General features: G+C 36.6%; 1 protein-coding gene across 1 annotated transcript in view; it reads left to right on the plus strand.

The window, feature by feature from the left end:
• APLF (aprataxin and PNKP like factor) overlaps positions 1-17,001 on the plus strand; it is a 118,367-nt gene that overhangs the window by 19,351 nt on the left and 82,015 nt on the right. Inside the window, exons 3-4 of the mRNA XM_072409587.1 lie at positions 8,180-8,346; positions 14,875-15,052. Of these exons, the coding sequence (XP_072265688.1) occupies positions 8,180-8,346; positions 14,875-15,052 (345 nt within the window). The remainder of the gene's footprint in view (positions 1-8,179; positions 8,347-14,874; positions 15,053-17,001) is intronic.

Consider the following 17,001-nt stretch of genomic DNA (forward strand, 5'->3'; position numbering starts at 1 on the left):
TTTTTTTTTTTTGTCTAATTTGAAAGTGTGCTGTGGAAATTTTGTGTGTTTTATTTGCATCTGACTCTTTCCCTTTCATAGAAAGTAGTGAAAACTACTTCTTTCAATGGCAACGTATGAGAAGACTGATCATACGCACTATGAACTCAATAAATATTCAAAATATGATACCACTATATTACAAATATGATGTGTGATTTAATTAGAAATATTACATGTATCAGTAAATAGACAATACAAAGCCTGATGGCAAGAATATAGATAATTTATTGGAGGATTATGTTTGTCATACAAATAGGTAAGAAAGACAGTATAATTAGGGTACGAGGATTATACTGGACAAAAGTAATATGTTGGATCATGTGACCTATTAACAATAGTATTAAATGTTTTTCTTTTTATATACTGATCTATTAGGTAATTTTTAGCTCAATACATTCTGTAGTTTTGATGTATAATGATTTTGCATGTTCGAAAAAAAACAAGAACATTATCCTGTTGTTGCTCCCTCGCTGGGAGCAGTAGATGACCTCACTGGAGCATCCAAGTGTCTCTTTCTGGTGATCCATTCCAGGAGTACTTTTGTGTAAGTCTACCCTCAAAAGATCCTGATGGCAAATAACACATACATTAAAGCTTAGAAATAAGGTACATTATTGCTCTGTTCAGTATGCTGCTTTAATAAATGAAATGTTGAGCACTAAAGGTAATTTTAGTTGCAAACCAAAGAGAAGGAAACTAAAGCTGCTTCTATTAAAACCAGTAATAAAAATAATGATTTTCCATTATCATAAATCACCAAACGTTTTTTTTTTTTACAATGCAATTCAGACAGATGGAATATAATTATTAAAGTTCAATATGAAATTATAAGTTAGTTTAACAATTCCTTTGAACTTAATACCAACATAATTCTAGTCTGTAAACTTTTTAAAAAGCAATAACATTTTTTTCTTGTAATACTATTAATTTTTTATGTCTGTTTAATTTTGAACAACTTAGACCTTCTCTAATGGTCCCTATCATGGCCTCAACAACTGCTTGTGAGAAGGTTTGGGGGGGTTTAGCTTTCATCATAGGACCACATTAGGCGTAATCTATTTAATGACTATCGAGACACTTTCTATCAGGATTCTGTAACTGCAGGGAAGGCTCTTTTTGTCACAAGACCACTATTGTGAATGTTGTTACTGAAGATTACTGCTAAATCATAGCTCCTAGCAGCCCCTTCCTTAGATTGGATGTCCCTCTTCCCTTCAGAAATAAACTTATTTCTGCTCTGATGTATAGATCACTACAAACTGCTAAAATATTTGTTACAATAAATCTTTCATCCAATCTCCAAATCTAGAAAATAACTTAGTCTTGGGGAATCTCTGACATGGTGATCATTGGCAAGAAGGTTTTTTTATATTGCTGGCCAGGGGGACAAATACCACCCTTACAGGTAACCAAACAGATCATAGATGAACCTGATCTGAGAGGTAGATATTGCTCAGGAAACTCCTATCAAACTGTGGAGGAACCCTAGGATATCTGGCTGAGAAACACTCTATTTGAATTAGTGGTGGTTAACCTCCTTGATATAGAGGGCATTAAGTGTTGTTCCTGGTGTTCCAAAGGCCACACATATTATTGAGTGAATGTAATGGAAAGTTGTCAGAAACGGCAGAAATAGTTACATAAAACTGGACTGCATATTGCAGATGTGGTCTGACCAATGCTTTGTACAGGAACAGGATAATGTCTCCATCTCTGCAGTCTATTCATCTTTTAATACAAGTACTTTGCTAGCTTTAAATATTGCAGCTTGGCATTGCATGCTGTTATTAAGTCTATGATCTACCAGAACCCCAAGAACTAGACAGTATGAAGCATGCATGTTGTTAGCTCCCAAGTGGATAATTTTACATTGATCCATAATAAATGTAATTTTCCACTTGGCTGCCCAATCAAACAGTACATCCAGGTCTATTTGTAGATTATAGACATCCTGTATGAACATAATTCCATTACATAGTTTGGTGTCATCTGCAAACACAGAAATGGTACTTTTAATCCCAAACGCTATATCATTTATAAAGATGTTAAACAGTAAAGGTCCCAACACTGAACCCTGGGGTACACCACTAATAACCTTAGACCATTCAGAGTATGAATCATTAATTACAACTCTCTGGATGCAATCTTTAAGCCAGTTTTCTATCCATTTACAGATTGAATTTTCTAAACCTTTTCACTCTAACTTGGATATTAACCGTCTGTGGGGTACAGTGTCAAATGCTTAACAAAGTCCAAGTACACTATATCAACTGCTATTCCACTGTCTACCTGTTTACTAACTTCCTCATAAAACGAGAGTACATTTGTTTGACAACTTCTGTCTTTCTTGAAGCCATGCTGACTATCACTTATAATACTATTTTCTAGCAGAAACTCCTCTAAGTGGTTCTTTATCAAACTCTTTAAGACCTTTCCAACTTTGGACGTTAAACTAACAGGTCTGTAGTTACCTGGTAATGACTTTGCTCCCATTTTGAAGATAGGACCCACACTGGCCTTCCCAGTGACTAAAGAGTCAGATAAATATGGCTTTGAAATAACTGAGCTCAGCTCTTTGAGGACACTTGGATGTAATCCATCAGGTTCTGGTGCTTTGTCAACCTTAGTTTTTCCCAGCTGTTTCTCTATCATATCAATTCTGAGCCACTGTGACTCATTTGGGCAGTGACATTGCTATTATGAATTTGGACTTGAGCTCTGCCTTTTTCCCTTGTGTACACAGAGCTAAAAAAAAGTGTTTAGTAAATCTGCTTTGTCTTTATCCCCAGTTACCAACCCAGCGACATCCTTTAAGGGGCCTACATGCTCAGATCTGATCTTTTTGCTATTAATACATTTGAAACATTGTTTGGGGTTTGCCTTACTTTCCTTTGCAATCTGTCTTTCATTTTGAAGTTTTGCACATTTTTTTAAGTATTTTGTTATATTCTTTATAGGTTTCAAATGATGAAGGTGATCCTTCATTTTTATATTTTTTAAGGATCCTCCATCTTGCATCTATATTGTCATTGGTTCCAACATGGACCAAGACAGCTGGGTCCTGTCCAGCCCCTCACAGTAGTTTGTCCACTCGGTCCACCACATGCTGAACCCTGGCACCAGGGAGACCGCAAACCATTCGGTTGAAGGGATTTGGGCGACAAGCGATTCTATCAGTCTTCCTGATCATAGAATCCCCTATGACAACCAATTGTCTTTTCCTTCCTGCGTTTCCCTCCCCACCCCTACTAGATGTGCTTTTCTCTTGGCTATTAGGGGTAGCAGTAACATCTAGAGTTGCCACCACTGGGTCTGCCACCTGCACATCTTCACATAACTTTGCAAACATGTTGGGCTGCTCAAGCACAAGGCTGACATTCCTTTTCTGGGTGCCCCTACCACTCCCTCCAGTTGCATTACCCAACTCCCTACAAGTTCTTCCTTATTAACCTCTCCACCCTCCACATCTAAGCCATTAACTGCCTGCTCAGTGAGCAAGAGACCCCTCTCAATGTGATCCAGTGATTTCAGTGTTGTAATGCGCTTCTCCAGCTCTCCAATGCAAGATACCAGAAAGGCGACTTGCTCACATCTGTCACAGCGGTATTCACCAAGGAGGTGTTGCTCCATTTGCGCATACATGTGGCAGACTGTGCACTGTACCAAACCTTCCACCTTGCTACCACTCATTTTCCCAGTTACAATTTTTGTTTACAAGGAGTTGTAAAAGGTTACTTACAGTTTGTAGTTACTATAAGGATTTAACTCCTTTTGTTTTCAAACTCCTGTTTTTTCCAACTCCACTTGATCAAAGAGCCACTTGTTTCACCAGCCAAACAGTGAACATGCTACAGGAAATTGCCATCGACTATGAACATGCTATATGGAGGGGTTAGAAATTGCAGATTTGCTATAGGATTTGTTAGAGACCGTTGAAGATCACTTCTATTACCACCCCTTTACAAATCAGAGCTTGAATGTGTGTTCCCTACAACAATCATATTAATTAGGAAAATTAAGGGTAGATAACCGTTCTATAAATAGTAAAGATGTGATTTCATTTTTTTTTCATTAAATGCCTTTAAAAAAATGCAAAGCCCCTTCCTTTCTGTCTTTACCGCCAAATGGAGATCAGAGCCTCCTGGGATATGTTCTTCACAAATCACAGGAGGATTTGGGCTGTTCCTTCTTTACTTGAGCAAGCGCAGTCATTTTTTGTCATTAAAAAAGTGTTGATCTCGCGCATGTGCATTTTTGATTTTTTTTTAGACATTTATTAAAAAAAAAAAAAATTAAAACACAGCGCAGTGCAGCATACGTCACCTGATCTCTCTCTTGCATAGTGTAAGATTGGGTGACGTAGGCAGAAAACAAAAGATGAAGGAAGAAAAGGGCAGTGCCCACAGTTTCCTCTGCGCTTGGATGAAGCAAGAAACCAGGATGACATGGAACCGCATAGAGGACCGCTCTGGAGGGATCTGTACAAGTAAAGATAAGTGTTGGGGTTTTTTTTTTTTTCACTAACTTAGAACCTAGCAAAAACTGAAAACACCAGCTATAGGAAGACTTTCAAATGTATTCATCTTGTGGATGCTGTCATCATTTCCAGGCACTATATCTGGCAGTTAGATCTCCAGGTCAATGATGAATAAGATGTACTGTTCAATTTCAGCAGACAGAGAAACAGTAGATCTATCTCTGACCTAAATGTTGCTTTGTTTTATTGACAGTATGTATTTATCTTTTGTAGATGCCAAGTATCACCTTGTGCATATACAAAACCTATATATAAGAGATGACGCCATTTACTAAAACAAAAAGCTTACAAGCACAATGTTTTCTTGGGAAATTACATTTTCGTGCCTGTCACAATATTTTTTTTGAAGGTTCAGTCAGTTTACTTAGGTGTTTGGTATGTCAATTTTAATTTGTATCACTAATGATTTAGCTGATTGCTATGGCATACATTTTTGTTTTGTTTCTTGCTTAACAGCAGAGGTACAATCAAATATTGGGCAAGGATTTTTGTAACTTTTCTACAATCTGACGACAGTTGTTAAAAGGTTAAATATCTTTAATAATATTGATTTTCTGAAATGCATTATCATACTTTAATGTTCAGCTACTTATAAAAAGTTAAAGCTCGGCTAAGCTCTTAAATTAGGTAATTTGGGGGCCAGGTTTTACCAGTGGATAGCACTACAGATGAAATCTGTAATTTAGTTTTTTTTTTTTTCTGACCTCTAAAACACCACAGGACACAGTAATGATCTAAGGACCAGAAGAATAAATGATATGAAGGATGAGGGTCCTCTCCTCCTCCTGTGTCATGTCTGTATTTATATGTCATTTGCAACTCCTAATTAATGTACAGCACCGCGTAATATGTTGGTGCTATATAATAATAAAAATAGCACTGGGGAACTGGGCATTTGGCACATCTAAAAGGGTACCAGATGTTGGAGATGTTTCAGCTGGTGAAGCCAAATGGAGCATGGGGAGAGATATTATGTATCCTTTTCTTTGCTGGCAAGCATTTTGATTGGAGGTTTAAAGTTAACCTGTTCCCAGCTAATGTGCACTTAAGTACTTGCATTCTGAGCAACCAGTAAAATATCTATCTATCTATCTAGGCAAAGCTAAGATCCGTGAAGATGGTCAAAAGCAGTCAAAATGTATCAGTTTGTACATAAATTATTCAGGGTGTTTTAGTCATACTGTTTGTAAAATAGCTAGCAGTAGTTGGTCATATTCAAGGGGACTTTTCCTGTAATGCATTTTGTAGTTTATGTAAGCAGCTGCTTCTTAGAATTGAACAAGCTGTTTGGGTAGACCACAAAACATCTTCAGCACCAGTTGAATGTGACCAATGATTCATGCTTACTTACACCCCAGAACTGCTTATACAACACATATAGCATCCTACCCCATGGTAGTCCATAGTGAATGAATGGGGTTGGCAGTGAGCAGTTCAGTATCACTGGCTGCCACTCCCTGTAAAGTGTTCATACTCTAGTTGATATATAAACCAAAGCAGCACTAAGGGTGGCCGAGTGGCTGGCTGTGGCTAGCAAGATTCCAGCCACTTGAAATTGCACAGGAACAAATATTTCCACTAGGGGTCTGAACCTAGCCTTAGGCAGCCAGCATAATACATATTCACTGCCATTGCAGTTTGCAGACCATAATTTTTTATAAACAAAGGCAGTACAAACTATTGTAAAGGTGGAATCCCATATTGACCATAATGCATAATCCAATACCTGTTGGGCCAGTAATTACATATTTTAAAAACTTTTTTACTGTAAAGCTTCAGAAGTGGAAGGGTTCAGTAGTAGAAATAAAATAATCTTCCTCTCTATCCCAGCAGACACTTTCCTGTAGTCATTTCAGGACAGTTATATTAATCACATCAAAAAACAGTAGGCATACATCCAGAGCATAGCTTTATGGATGTATTTAGGCAGAAATAATCAAGCTGAATGTATAAAGCTTGTGTTTTGCAGACCCTGGAACTCGTTTCAAAGAAACTGATTCTGCTGATAATATTCTGTGGTGGTGTTCTCACAGAAGCCTTTTTTGGCTAGCACAGTATATACAGTATAGTAACTGGTTGGCCATCGATTACTGCTGTTTGAATTTAGGTGAGAAATATATAAAGATGCAGGATTTCTGGATTCTTTACAATTATTTTCCATGATTTATACAATCCAGAAAGGCAGGTTTGATTTAAGGAACACATCTAGTCCTTTACTGAATTATCTTTTGGGGGTGACCCTAAATATACCAAATTTTATACTTGTCTAGGACATCTGGTGCCTAAATTATGCTGACAGAAGGAGAGAGCAAAGGTGATTTCATTAGGCTGTTGCTTGTCCACTATTTAGTCACTGTCTGAACACAAGGAGGTGATCTATCTGTGCTGCTTGAAACTAAACTCCAGGATAAGCAAATACAGTGTACATACTGTCATATACAGTGTTCTCCCCAGACCCTTTTAGCTGGGCACACCGCCTGACACTGTTCAGTAACCATCCAGCTGATTTGGGGTGGTTACTGAAGAGTTTGGTCACAATACAGGGGGTGCCACCCACTTATAATTTCCTTCAACCCAGCTTAAAAAAAATCTGCATTAAACATTGATATACAATATGCATATGTATTCCTACTTGAAACCTTTGTGTGCTTTGTGTATTTTTTCAAATCTGTGCAGTAATCTATTGTGAAACTTTTCCTGTGTGCTGGATCTTCCTGTAATCAAGACCAATCACTGCTGCTTTCTCTTCTTGGCTTTGTATCTGTCACCTTTGATAGTTTTTTTTCAGGCACCAATTACTGAGTGGACGTATAGAGTTCCTCTTACAGATTAAGATGATGCTACTTAACTTTTATAATGTTATTAATGCTCACAAAGTAGATATATATTATTTGTGACTTAATAGTTAGATATTTAAATAACATGTTTTCTGCCTGAAGTTCAGCTTTAACTGCAACAAAGTAAAATCAGGTTAGAAGGCTGACTGCGCTGTCTAGCAGTGTTGTGTAAATCTAAGGACTAAATAGAAAGAAATACAAAACTCTAGTATTTTTTTGAACAGTGTTTTTAGCAGTTTGTCTGGAATTTAACTTTAAAGTCCAACCCTAGGAGTCTCTGTGTGGGCACTTATAGTATGTAATGCTCAATATTTTTTTCTGTAAATGTAATGCCGTGCCATCTTCTCATCACTTGCATTATACATCCAACTTGCTACTGGTGACCTACTGAAAGTGGCCCAGACTTCTCGTTTACCTAGTGTATGTATTTCTTCATGTGGTACAGTAAAAAGCGTTGAATATTATGAATGAAAATAAGTCTTAGGATGTTACAGTGACCCATCCCCACACTTGTGTCAATGTTTAACTGTTTAACTATCATTGTTTTGGTTGCCAGTTCATAGTGTAGTTTGAGGCTTTATAACAGGTGCAGAGCCTCAGGTGCATTTCCTTCATTTTCTTGTTCTATCCTTACACTGTCTAGGTATTTGTGCTAGGAGTATAAAGCACGGTATTTGTGATCTGTAATTGCCTCATTTTCCTGGAACTAGAGAAACTTAGTACTAAGTTTTTTTTTTGTTCATTCTTGCTTTTTTTTTTACAGATACACACAAATCCCTGTTTTTATCAAGCGTCTCACAAGGGCACCTTTCTTGCTTTGGAGAGAGATAAATGGTGTTGGCTACACTCTGGCGACTGCATATCCCTTTTGCCAGACACGTACTCTTTCCAGGTCATTGCACAACATCCTTCACAGGAGGCAACATTAAGGTAAGGAAAATAAGTTGTGTGATATTTCAACTGCCAATATTTATTGTGTTGTGAAAAAAAATTTTAAATGCATGGGCAAGACATGCCTATAAAAATCAGTACAATACATCAGCTTTATATGTAGAAAAAGTATCTTTATTAAAACAAATGAAAGTTAAATAAATAAAAAACTCAGCAGAAGAAATAAATTAAAAAAAAAAAAAATATATTAAAAAAAAGAAATAAAAAAAGAAAAACTGCGGTGCTATCTGAATCGGATGGCCATTGTCATTAAATTCACTGCTTTTGGGCCCAGGATGCCATGAGCTTACTCTTGGAGGTAGGTCTTCATGCCAGTCTGTTAAATTAGTACTGCACTGAACAGGGTTCGCACATCATTATGTAAATCCCAAATATAGTTTAGGATCAAGGATCATTAACACTACAGTTTCAAGAGAAGGTGGGACTGCACCAGAGTGGTCATAAGTTCCTTGCAATATTTATATATATATACATCCTTCCAAATTATACTGGTTATGTTATATTGTTTTTGTCAGTACATAACCCACTACAAAGTTTGTGTTTTATACATGTTAGTTATGAAGGGGATAAGCTGACAACAAAAAGAGGACAGATCCCTTCTAGCAATAGGAATGGAGCATTGAATGAACCAGAACGGTACTTGCAGGCAGATACCTGAAGTGAAGTAAAGCCCAATTTAGAGGCAAATACATTCTCCTTCAATATGGCATACCTAAGGGGTTTAGTAGGTTGGCTTCTTTATTCTGGCATGAATATACTGTTATCTTTGTCAACTGGATGTACATTATTAAGCCTACCAAAATGAAGGAGTTATTTTCCATTCAGCACAAACATGGAACATCTCTCTATGTTTCCCATATGGGAATACATTTCATCAATGTCAAACATTTTTTATCTTGGCTGCAAAATCACATGTATTTTCATCACAGGAAATCTTCCTAGCACACAGAAATTGCCCCCTTTATTATACTAGGACTTTGAGCATTACTGTAATGAAATGTATTTCTCCTTGTTAATTTTCCTAGGAAAACATGTTCAGATTTTCCCATTCTTCACTGAAACAGTTTTCTGTTTAAATATTGTAGTGTTGCAGGCATATATTTAAAGGAAGTATACATGATAGATTTAGACCATAGTCACTTTGCTTTATTAAACAAATGATTGTGATTGTATATCTATGTTTCCAAATGCCAAAGGTGGTGTCTGTTATTTTGGCATCTGTTATTTTTAGTAGTTGCCCCCATGCTTTACTCATGCTTTACTTGCAGGGCTAGGCTGATCATACATCAGGAAAGATTTAGTGAACCTCCAATACAGATAACTTCTGTCTTTTTAAGACAATACTGTGCCAATTACCTGTACAAGGTAAATAACACATAGTACAGCACTAAAGTCCTAAGACCTCGTGAAACCTTAATTCATGAGGTCTTAATGCGCTATTAAACTAAACTTCTTTGAAAATTTGTGATCAGCCAGGTCTTTATTGCTGAAATGGACAGGCAATGTCCCTTCTGCAATACAACATACCTACCTGATCCCTGTCTTTTGGCAAAAAAAATTACCTGTGAATGCAGGCCTTCCAACTTCCTCTGACTGCTGGAACTGAATGAATTCATCCCCGCCCAGCGAATCACAATAACAGAAGAATGAAACCAAGAAGAGGAGATGATTGTGGCACCCACGGGGGAACAAGGGTAGGTGATTCTATTAACATACAATAAATTGTGATCAGACATGTAAGGTTTTTTTGTGCAAAGGAGACATCACCTGTCCCTTCTGCAATAAAGGACCTGTCTGGTCACAGTTTTTCATTTCTAAACTTTGGTTCTGCTTTAGGTTTATATGATGAAATGCCCAGCTACCCAATTATCGAATCTGAAAAGTTCAGCTAAGCAATTATCACAAAAGTTCAGTTTCACAGGTATTACTTATAATATCTACAAATCATTCTGATTGCTTTGATAATTTTACTTTAATTTTCAACAAAGCCACAATGCAGCTTTTATAATATATTTTATTATATTTTTTTTTCATTTTTTACACAGAGTAAATACGTATTTTTACATCTAAAGTAGCATCTCTTCTTAGGGTCATGATGTGATCATGACTTTTCTGTGATTTCCACAGTTCATATCCTGCAAAACATATAAAAATCTGTCCTGAGGCAAATCCATCTTATTTGCGACAAACTTTTTATTCTTTTGATCTGTTTTCTTCCTAACCCAACTTGCTGCCACTTTTGACTTTTCACATTAAAGTTTGAATGTGTTAATACCTGGATGTTGTAAGAATATTTTTTTAATTCTCTTAGGTTGGTAAAATAAATCATGTTGAAGATCCCCCTCCCTCTTGCTTTTGCTACACTCAAGTTTTTTCTTGACAGACTTCTGTTACATGCAAGCAGTGTGTCATTGTCTAGCAACATGTGAATAGTGCAGGTAGGGTCAGCAATATGGCCATATTTCCTGTTTAAGGAAGGTGCAGGGAAGAGAAGATTGGGATAAATGAACAGTCTGTCTTTTTTTAAACCCCCCTAGAAGATTATTCTGCAAAACTACTACTCTACACTTTTGACTTTTTGGACATTGTGCAGGGATGACTAAAGCAGCCACTGAAAGTATACACTCTTGAACACTACACAATTTTAGTTCTTGTGCTGGCCCCTTTTTATACCTGCAGTGGAAAAACTGCACTGTTGACACACCGCAGCAGTTTATTTTGCGCCCAAGATCTGTTAACTTCATTTCAGGTAACGCATTTACTCCGTGTCATGGTGCGATTCTTCTGAAATCAACTGCACGCCCTAAAGTGACTTGTAGCTTTATGGGCTACATTTTGTACAGCTCATCAAAAATCTAGGATGTAGCTGGATCTCATGGTACCTTGCACACAGTAAGCCTGATATATTAAAGCTCTCAAATACTGGAGAATATAGAATATCATGGGTGAACCCAGGTGTTCCAACAAAAATGGAATAGAACTGGTCTAGGACTGAAAATGTTTGCAACTCATTTTTTTTATTCTTTCTAGTTTTGCTGGATCACCCAGGTTCTCCCATGATTTTCTATACTCTCCAGTCTTATAGAGCTTTAATAAATCAGACCCAGTGAGACTTGTGTACAAATCCTATCCTAGTATTCATAAGAATTTTCCCATTGTGTATTGTGTAGCTATCTTAAATAAGGTAATTTGGAGTAAGAGAAGATTTTGTCATGGTCTGTTAGAGTAATATTGATTTTAACCTACATACAATTAACATTTATGTAATTTATAGTCTTCTGACTTGCTTTGTTTAATAAGTTCTAGGGTGTCCTGTGAGCGAATAATACACCATCTTAAAATTAAAATGTGATTTCTTTCAAATTCACATTGTTTCCTTCAGTTTTCAGTTAAAAATAGAGCAGAACAGAAAAAACTGCTGTTCTAAAACATTTCCCCTGACACATGAAACACTGGTCAGTGAAAATCCCAAATGGACTTTGGAATTATCCACACGCTTTGTACAGATACCACGCGCAGCTGACTGCTTTTATGGAAAGAGGCATAATCCCTAATGACTTACATCAAACTGATGAGTATGGCTGCCCGTACATATAGGGGACAACTGGATATGCAAGCTTGATCTGAGTACCTCAGGCAGTAAATCTCCCGAATGCAACAAAGTACTCCATAAACTTGCAGAATTAGTCATCCCGATCTAGCAAGTTGATGTGAATGGGGAGTTAATTGTGGTAGTGTTGGCATACATTGCTGGAGCCAAATATGTCAGATAGGAACAGTACGTATTGCTGCCTGATTTGCTGTTCCTTCTTACAGGCCTGTGGGCAGCATTGGAAAAGACAGATAGACATAAGGGTTGTCATTTCATGTCTAAAGGCAACTTAAAATATTTCTAAAGATCCTTTTACAAAAGAAACTGGTACAATAATATATGAAGTCTGCCACTGCTGAACTCCTCAACTATAGTTCCTCCTTAATCCCCAAATATACAACCTTAAAAGTTTTACAAGATAACTTCTCACTAAATAGCATTAGTAGTGAGCAGAGATCACCATGCTAGATTTGTTCTTTGCTTGACTAGACATATGGGCCTGATTTATGAAGCTCTCCAAAGCTGAAGAGGATGCACTTTCCTCAGTGAAGCTGGGTGATCCAGCACACCTCGAATGGATCTAGTCCAGGATTGAAAATAATTGCTAACAAATAGCAAATAACTTTTATGAAATCCATTCCAGATTTGCCGGATCACAACAAACAACACTCCCAATGGCTTGGGGTTCTTTAGTTTAGAACAAAAATCTGATCCACATGCTAGAAAATTAGTTTGATTTTGCAGTTGACCTGAATCTGATCAGCATTATTATTTATAATACCCTTATACTAATATTGCTGCTGTTTTTGCACTTTTTTTTTTGCAAGTTACCTAAGCGATTGCATCAAACTGCATTGCAGGAAAAAGAAAAATATTTATCCCAATTGTGAAAGCATTCTTGTCCTTGGTGTTGAAATTTTATAATGTATTTTGAAAAGTAAAGCTTCTGTACTTGCTGGGATATCTCAGCATCCCCCAGGGCTGATGGGTCTGAAGGAACTCTCCTGAATGCGTAGGAGATACTTCATTCTGGCCTGCCTACTTAGGAAGAGAGAAGATGTCGGCATGCAATGGAGCGAGAACAGGTGAGTAGAATTAAAAATATTGGGATCAGGCAGGTAAGTTTAACCTAATGCAGAAGGGACAGATGATGACCTGCGTTTTTTTTTTTTTTTTTTAACTTGCTGTATATAAGGCTGTACTGAAAAATCTGCAGTGCAAGCAAGGTTCCTCGCCTTCATTCATTCTTTTCACTTTGACATTGTATCTCTGTTCCACATGTCCCCATTATACTGCAAATTGCGTTACATTGTTATTATTTTTTAAAAAAATAATACATATTTTTGAATTAAAATATATTAAGTAAATACTTGCTGTAATTGCAGCAGTAAGATATCTCATTGAGCTTTTGCAGATTTGTTGCCACAAAATGATTAGCATTGGTTGAATGAGCTCAATTATAGGAGAACATTTAATCTATGCTAAATTAGCCATTGAAGCATAGTAATCAAATTGCATTTAATAAATCCAATTACTACAAAACCACAATCTCCAGTTCAAAGGAGAATAACAAACAACACACTTCTACAAAATCAGGACGTATTTTGTAAATTATATTGTTAGTGAATCAGTTCTTGTAATTACATTATATATTTTTAATTTAGCTATTTATTTTCTCAGTTTATTATTCCTTAGAAGACTGTTAACTTGTCTCTTGTGATTATGTTATGGGGGGGGATGGGGTGTTAACAGTTACATGCATGGGTAAATTGAGCATATCCTAATCCTAATGGGTAGTTCTGTCTTAATGGTAAATACACAAGGAAAAATCACGTGAAAGGAATGTTGACAAAATATTTGTAAAATAAAGCAAATGTGTTCCTAGAGGCAGGTTCAAACCTGCTTTGGGATCCACTAATCCTGCATGACTCCGGGCTTCTGACATCATGCCAGCTGCTCAGTCACTGGTTTCATCTACCTGATTGGTTCCATTCGTTCTCTATGGGTTGCCACCTGGAAAAGCTACATGTAGCTTCTCCCCAGAGGCAGAAGTTCCCTGGCATGAGGAAGTGGTAAATGTAACGCAACCTCATGGCAAGTGTGATCATAGCCCAAAGCTGTAATCCACAAAGGATAAATAGTGTAGGTTGGTAGAATCTTCAGTATTGCAGACCCTTTTCGTCTAGCTTTACTGAATATCGATCGGTACACTGGGAATGCACACACAAAGCTAATAAACTGGCCAGATCCCCTTTCTTTACCACATTCACTGTATAAGTATCAAGTGTCCATATTGAGTAAGCCTGTTAACTTGTTCCTTGGCATTGGATGGCGGACCTTGAAGGATAAGTGGACCAGTTGTGCACATCCCTGCCCTAGCATCAGCTCTTATGGCCAAGTGTAATTTTTACTATGTGAAATACAGTGTACATCGTACTATAGAAAAAAAGTCTAATGGAAGCATCTTGAATTTTAAGTGTAGGTAAAAAATGTAAATTAAAAATTGCTTTAACATATCCACCTGTTGACCTGTATACATTCAACAACAACATACCAATACCTAATCATATATTCAAAAAAGCATACATAATCATATATTCATATAATCATACCTAATCATATATATTATAATTTAAAGATAAAAAAAACTTATTAACCTAAAGCACTTTGGTCACAAAACTTCATGCCACTGAAGGTTGAGGACTCAACTAATAAAAGTTGTTTATCTTTTCCTAAAATTACATTTAATACATAGGGAATTTGTACATGGTGTTAATAAGCTGATTATCTTCTTCAAGTAAAGCTGTTAGGAAATTTTATATGCGGGAGATGAATCTTAAGAAAAACTCTTAAAAGGAAACATCTCATGTCATATTGTGATAAAGGTCATATGAAAATAATTTGTTTTATTGCAGGAATAGTCAAGAATTTGATGAAGACTTTGCATTAAAAAATAACTCTCAAGGTTCAACATCTGACTGTGGAACAAAAACTGAAGTTGAAGAACCTACACACACCAGTAACTCCAAGCCAGGTGCATCACCATCATCTGCTATATGTGACGAGAGAAATAAGGAACGCTGCAATGATTTGGTATGTCATTTGCACAAAATTTGAAAGAACTGTTATCTCAGGTTTAAATCTTTTGGAAGATTGTATAAGGTTGTATAAGCAGGTAAATAGGTCAGTGTACCTAAAAATGATATTTCACTTGTTGGGTAAGGTGTACATTTGCTTTGCTCATGTAGGTAAAGGCAAAATGTTTACCTCTTTTACTCCCTAACTCCATTCAAGTGAAAAAAGCAAAAAAATTACCAAGGTTTATTGAATATAACCCCTGCTTTCCTGGACACTAGCTACATTGACACTAAGTGCTGTCGCATGAGGTTAGCCCTGTGTAAGTGGCTACCTGAGGGTTAAGCCAGCTTTCCCATCTTCATTCCCAGCAGATGAAGCCACGGGGAAAAAAAAAAAGTAAATGTGTACACCTAAGAACATTGCTGGCTATTTTAGGTTCATATTAGGTGTAAAATCACCTGTATATATTTTAGACACTTTGATGACATATAGTCTGATCTGCATAGGTTTGATTCTGTTCGGTTTTTTAGTTCTGCATTAGTTGCCAACATTACAAGGGCATACTTCTTAAACTTGTAGATTGTTTGTTTTTTTATGTTATGAAAAATGCAACAGGTTGGGTGAGTAAAACAATGAAAACCTATATTTTGTAGATCTGTTCCTGCCCAGCTCTTTGTTGTCCAGCAACTGGAGTGTCCTAGATTTTTTAAAATGTGAACAGGTGACTCCAACCAGAATCTACCTGTAAACAAAATATCAACTTTCCAACTCCTAAAAGTCACTATGATGGTTCTTAGACCTTGCTTCATAATATCCATTTCACTATTGAAGTCCTTACACATATCTTTTTACCCCACAGCTAGCCTTATACTTACCTGTTCCCTAGTCAGGAAGCTCTGGGGTTGTGAAGCACCTTCAGCACCGTACAGCTACTTGTCAAAATCTTCTTGCACATACAATTGAATAAAGATTGCAGAACAGCCCAGGGAAAAAGTTTTAGCTTCAGCTCACTGATATCTTTCTGCATTTGGTATAGGTAATAGGAATTTGAATAGAATTTAACATGAGTTAACAGAAATACCTCCAGTTTAAAAAAGACAGTTCTGTGCTTCATGGAGCTTAACACATTTTCTGTTGAATAACTAGTTGTATCTGGAACAAATAATTTCAATCTGTGGAGAAATCAGCAAAAACTGGCAGTATAATACTTGATAAAAACACATTCAATGTGTAGATTTGAATCTGAAATACAGGCTGTTCCAAACTTGGTGCCTGCAAAACCTGTAATATTGTATTTATTCTTCTTGATGTAGGATGATACAGTGATACAGTGCTATCAAATTATTATATGATTTGCTAGAAGAACTTTCACTTGTATGTTCCTTTTAAGCAGCAGTCTATCTTGCACTGGCCATAAGGCATCTGTTATTTTTTTTTTATTAAACTGAGCATCACTTTCTATGATCTACACATATATAGTATGTTTCTGTATCCAGTAAAGAACAGTTATATGCCCCCTCTTCTCCAGACCCTCCAAATGCGTACAAGATTTTCTGTTTTTCTAACATAATGCATGGTGTGCCGATGGCAGCATATAGAGTGAAAGTAAGCAGTCCTCATGTATCAATCACAAAGCAACAATATTATTTATAAATGATATGTCTGTTTCCATAAAATAAAAACCCAGTTTGAAACAGGTCATTTTACCCAAAACAAACATTATTATTAATATGAAATTGTATTTACCGTATTTTTCGCCGTATAAGACGCTCCAGAATATAAGAAGCATCCAATTTTAAAGAGGAAAATCTAGAAAAAAAAGATTCTGAAAGATTATTCCCCTTCTGATTACTCATGTGCCATTCATATCGGTATTCCCCTTCTGATCACTCATGTGCCATTCAAATTCCCTTTCTGATCACTCTGTGCCTTTCAAATTCCCCTTCTGATCACTCTGTGCCTTT

The sequence above is a fragment of the Pyxicephalus adspersus genome, chromosome 4, assembly GCF_032062135.1.
Source record: "Pyxicephalus adspersus chromosome 4, UCB_Pads_2.0, whole genome shotgun sequence".
NCBI lineage: Eukaryota > Metazoa > Chordata > Amphibia > Anura > Pyxicephalidae > Pyxicephalus > Pyxicephalus adspersus.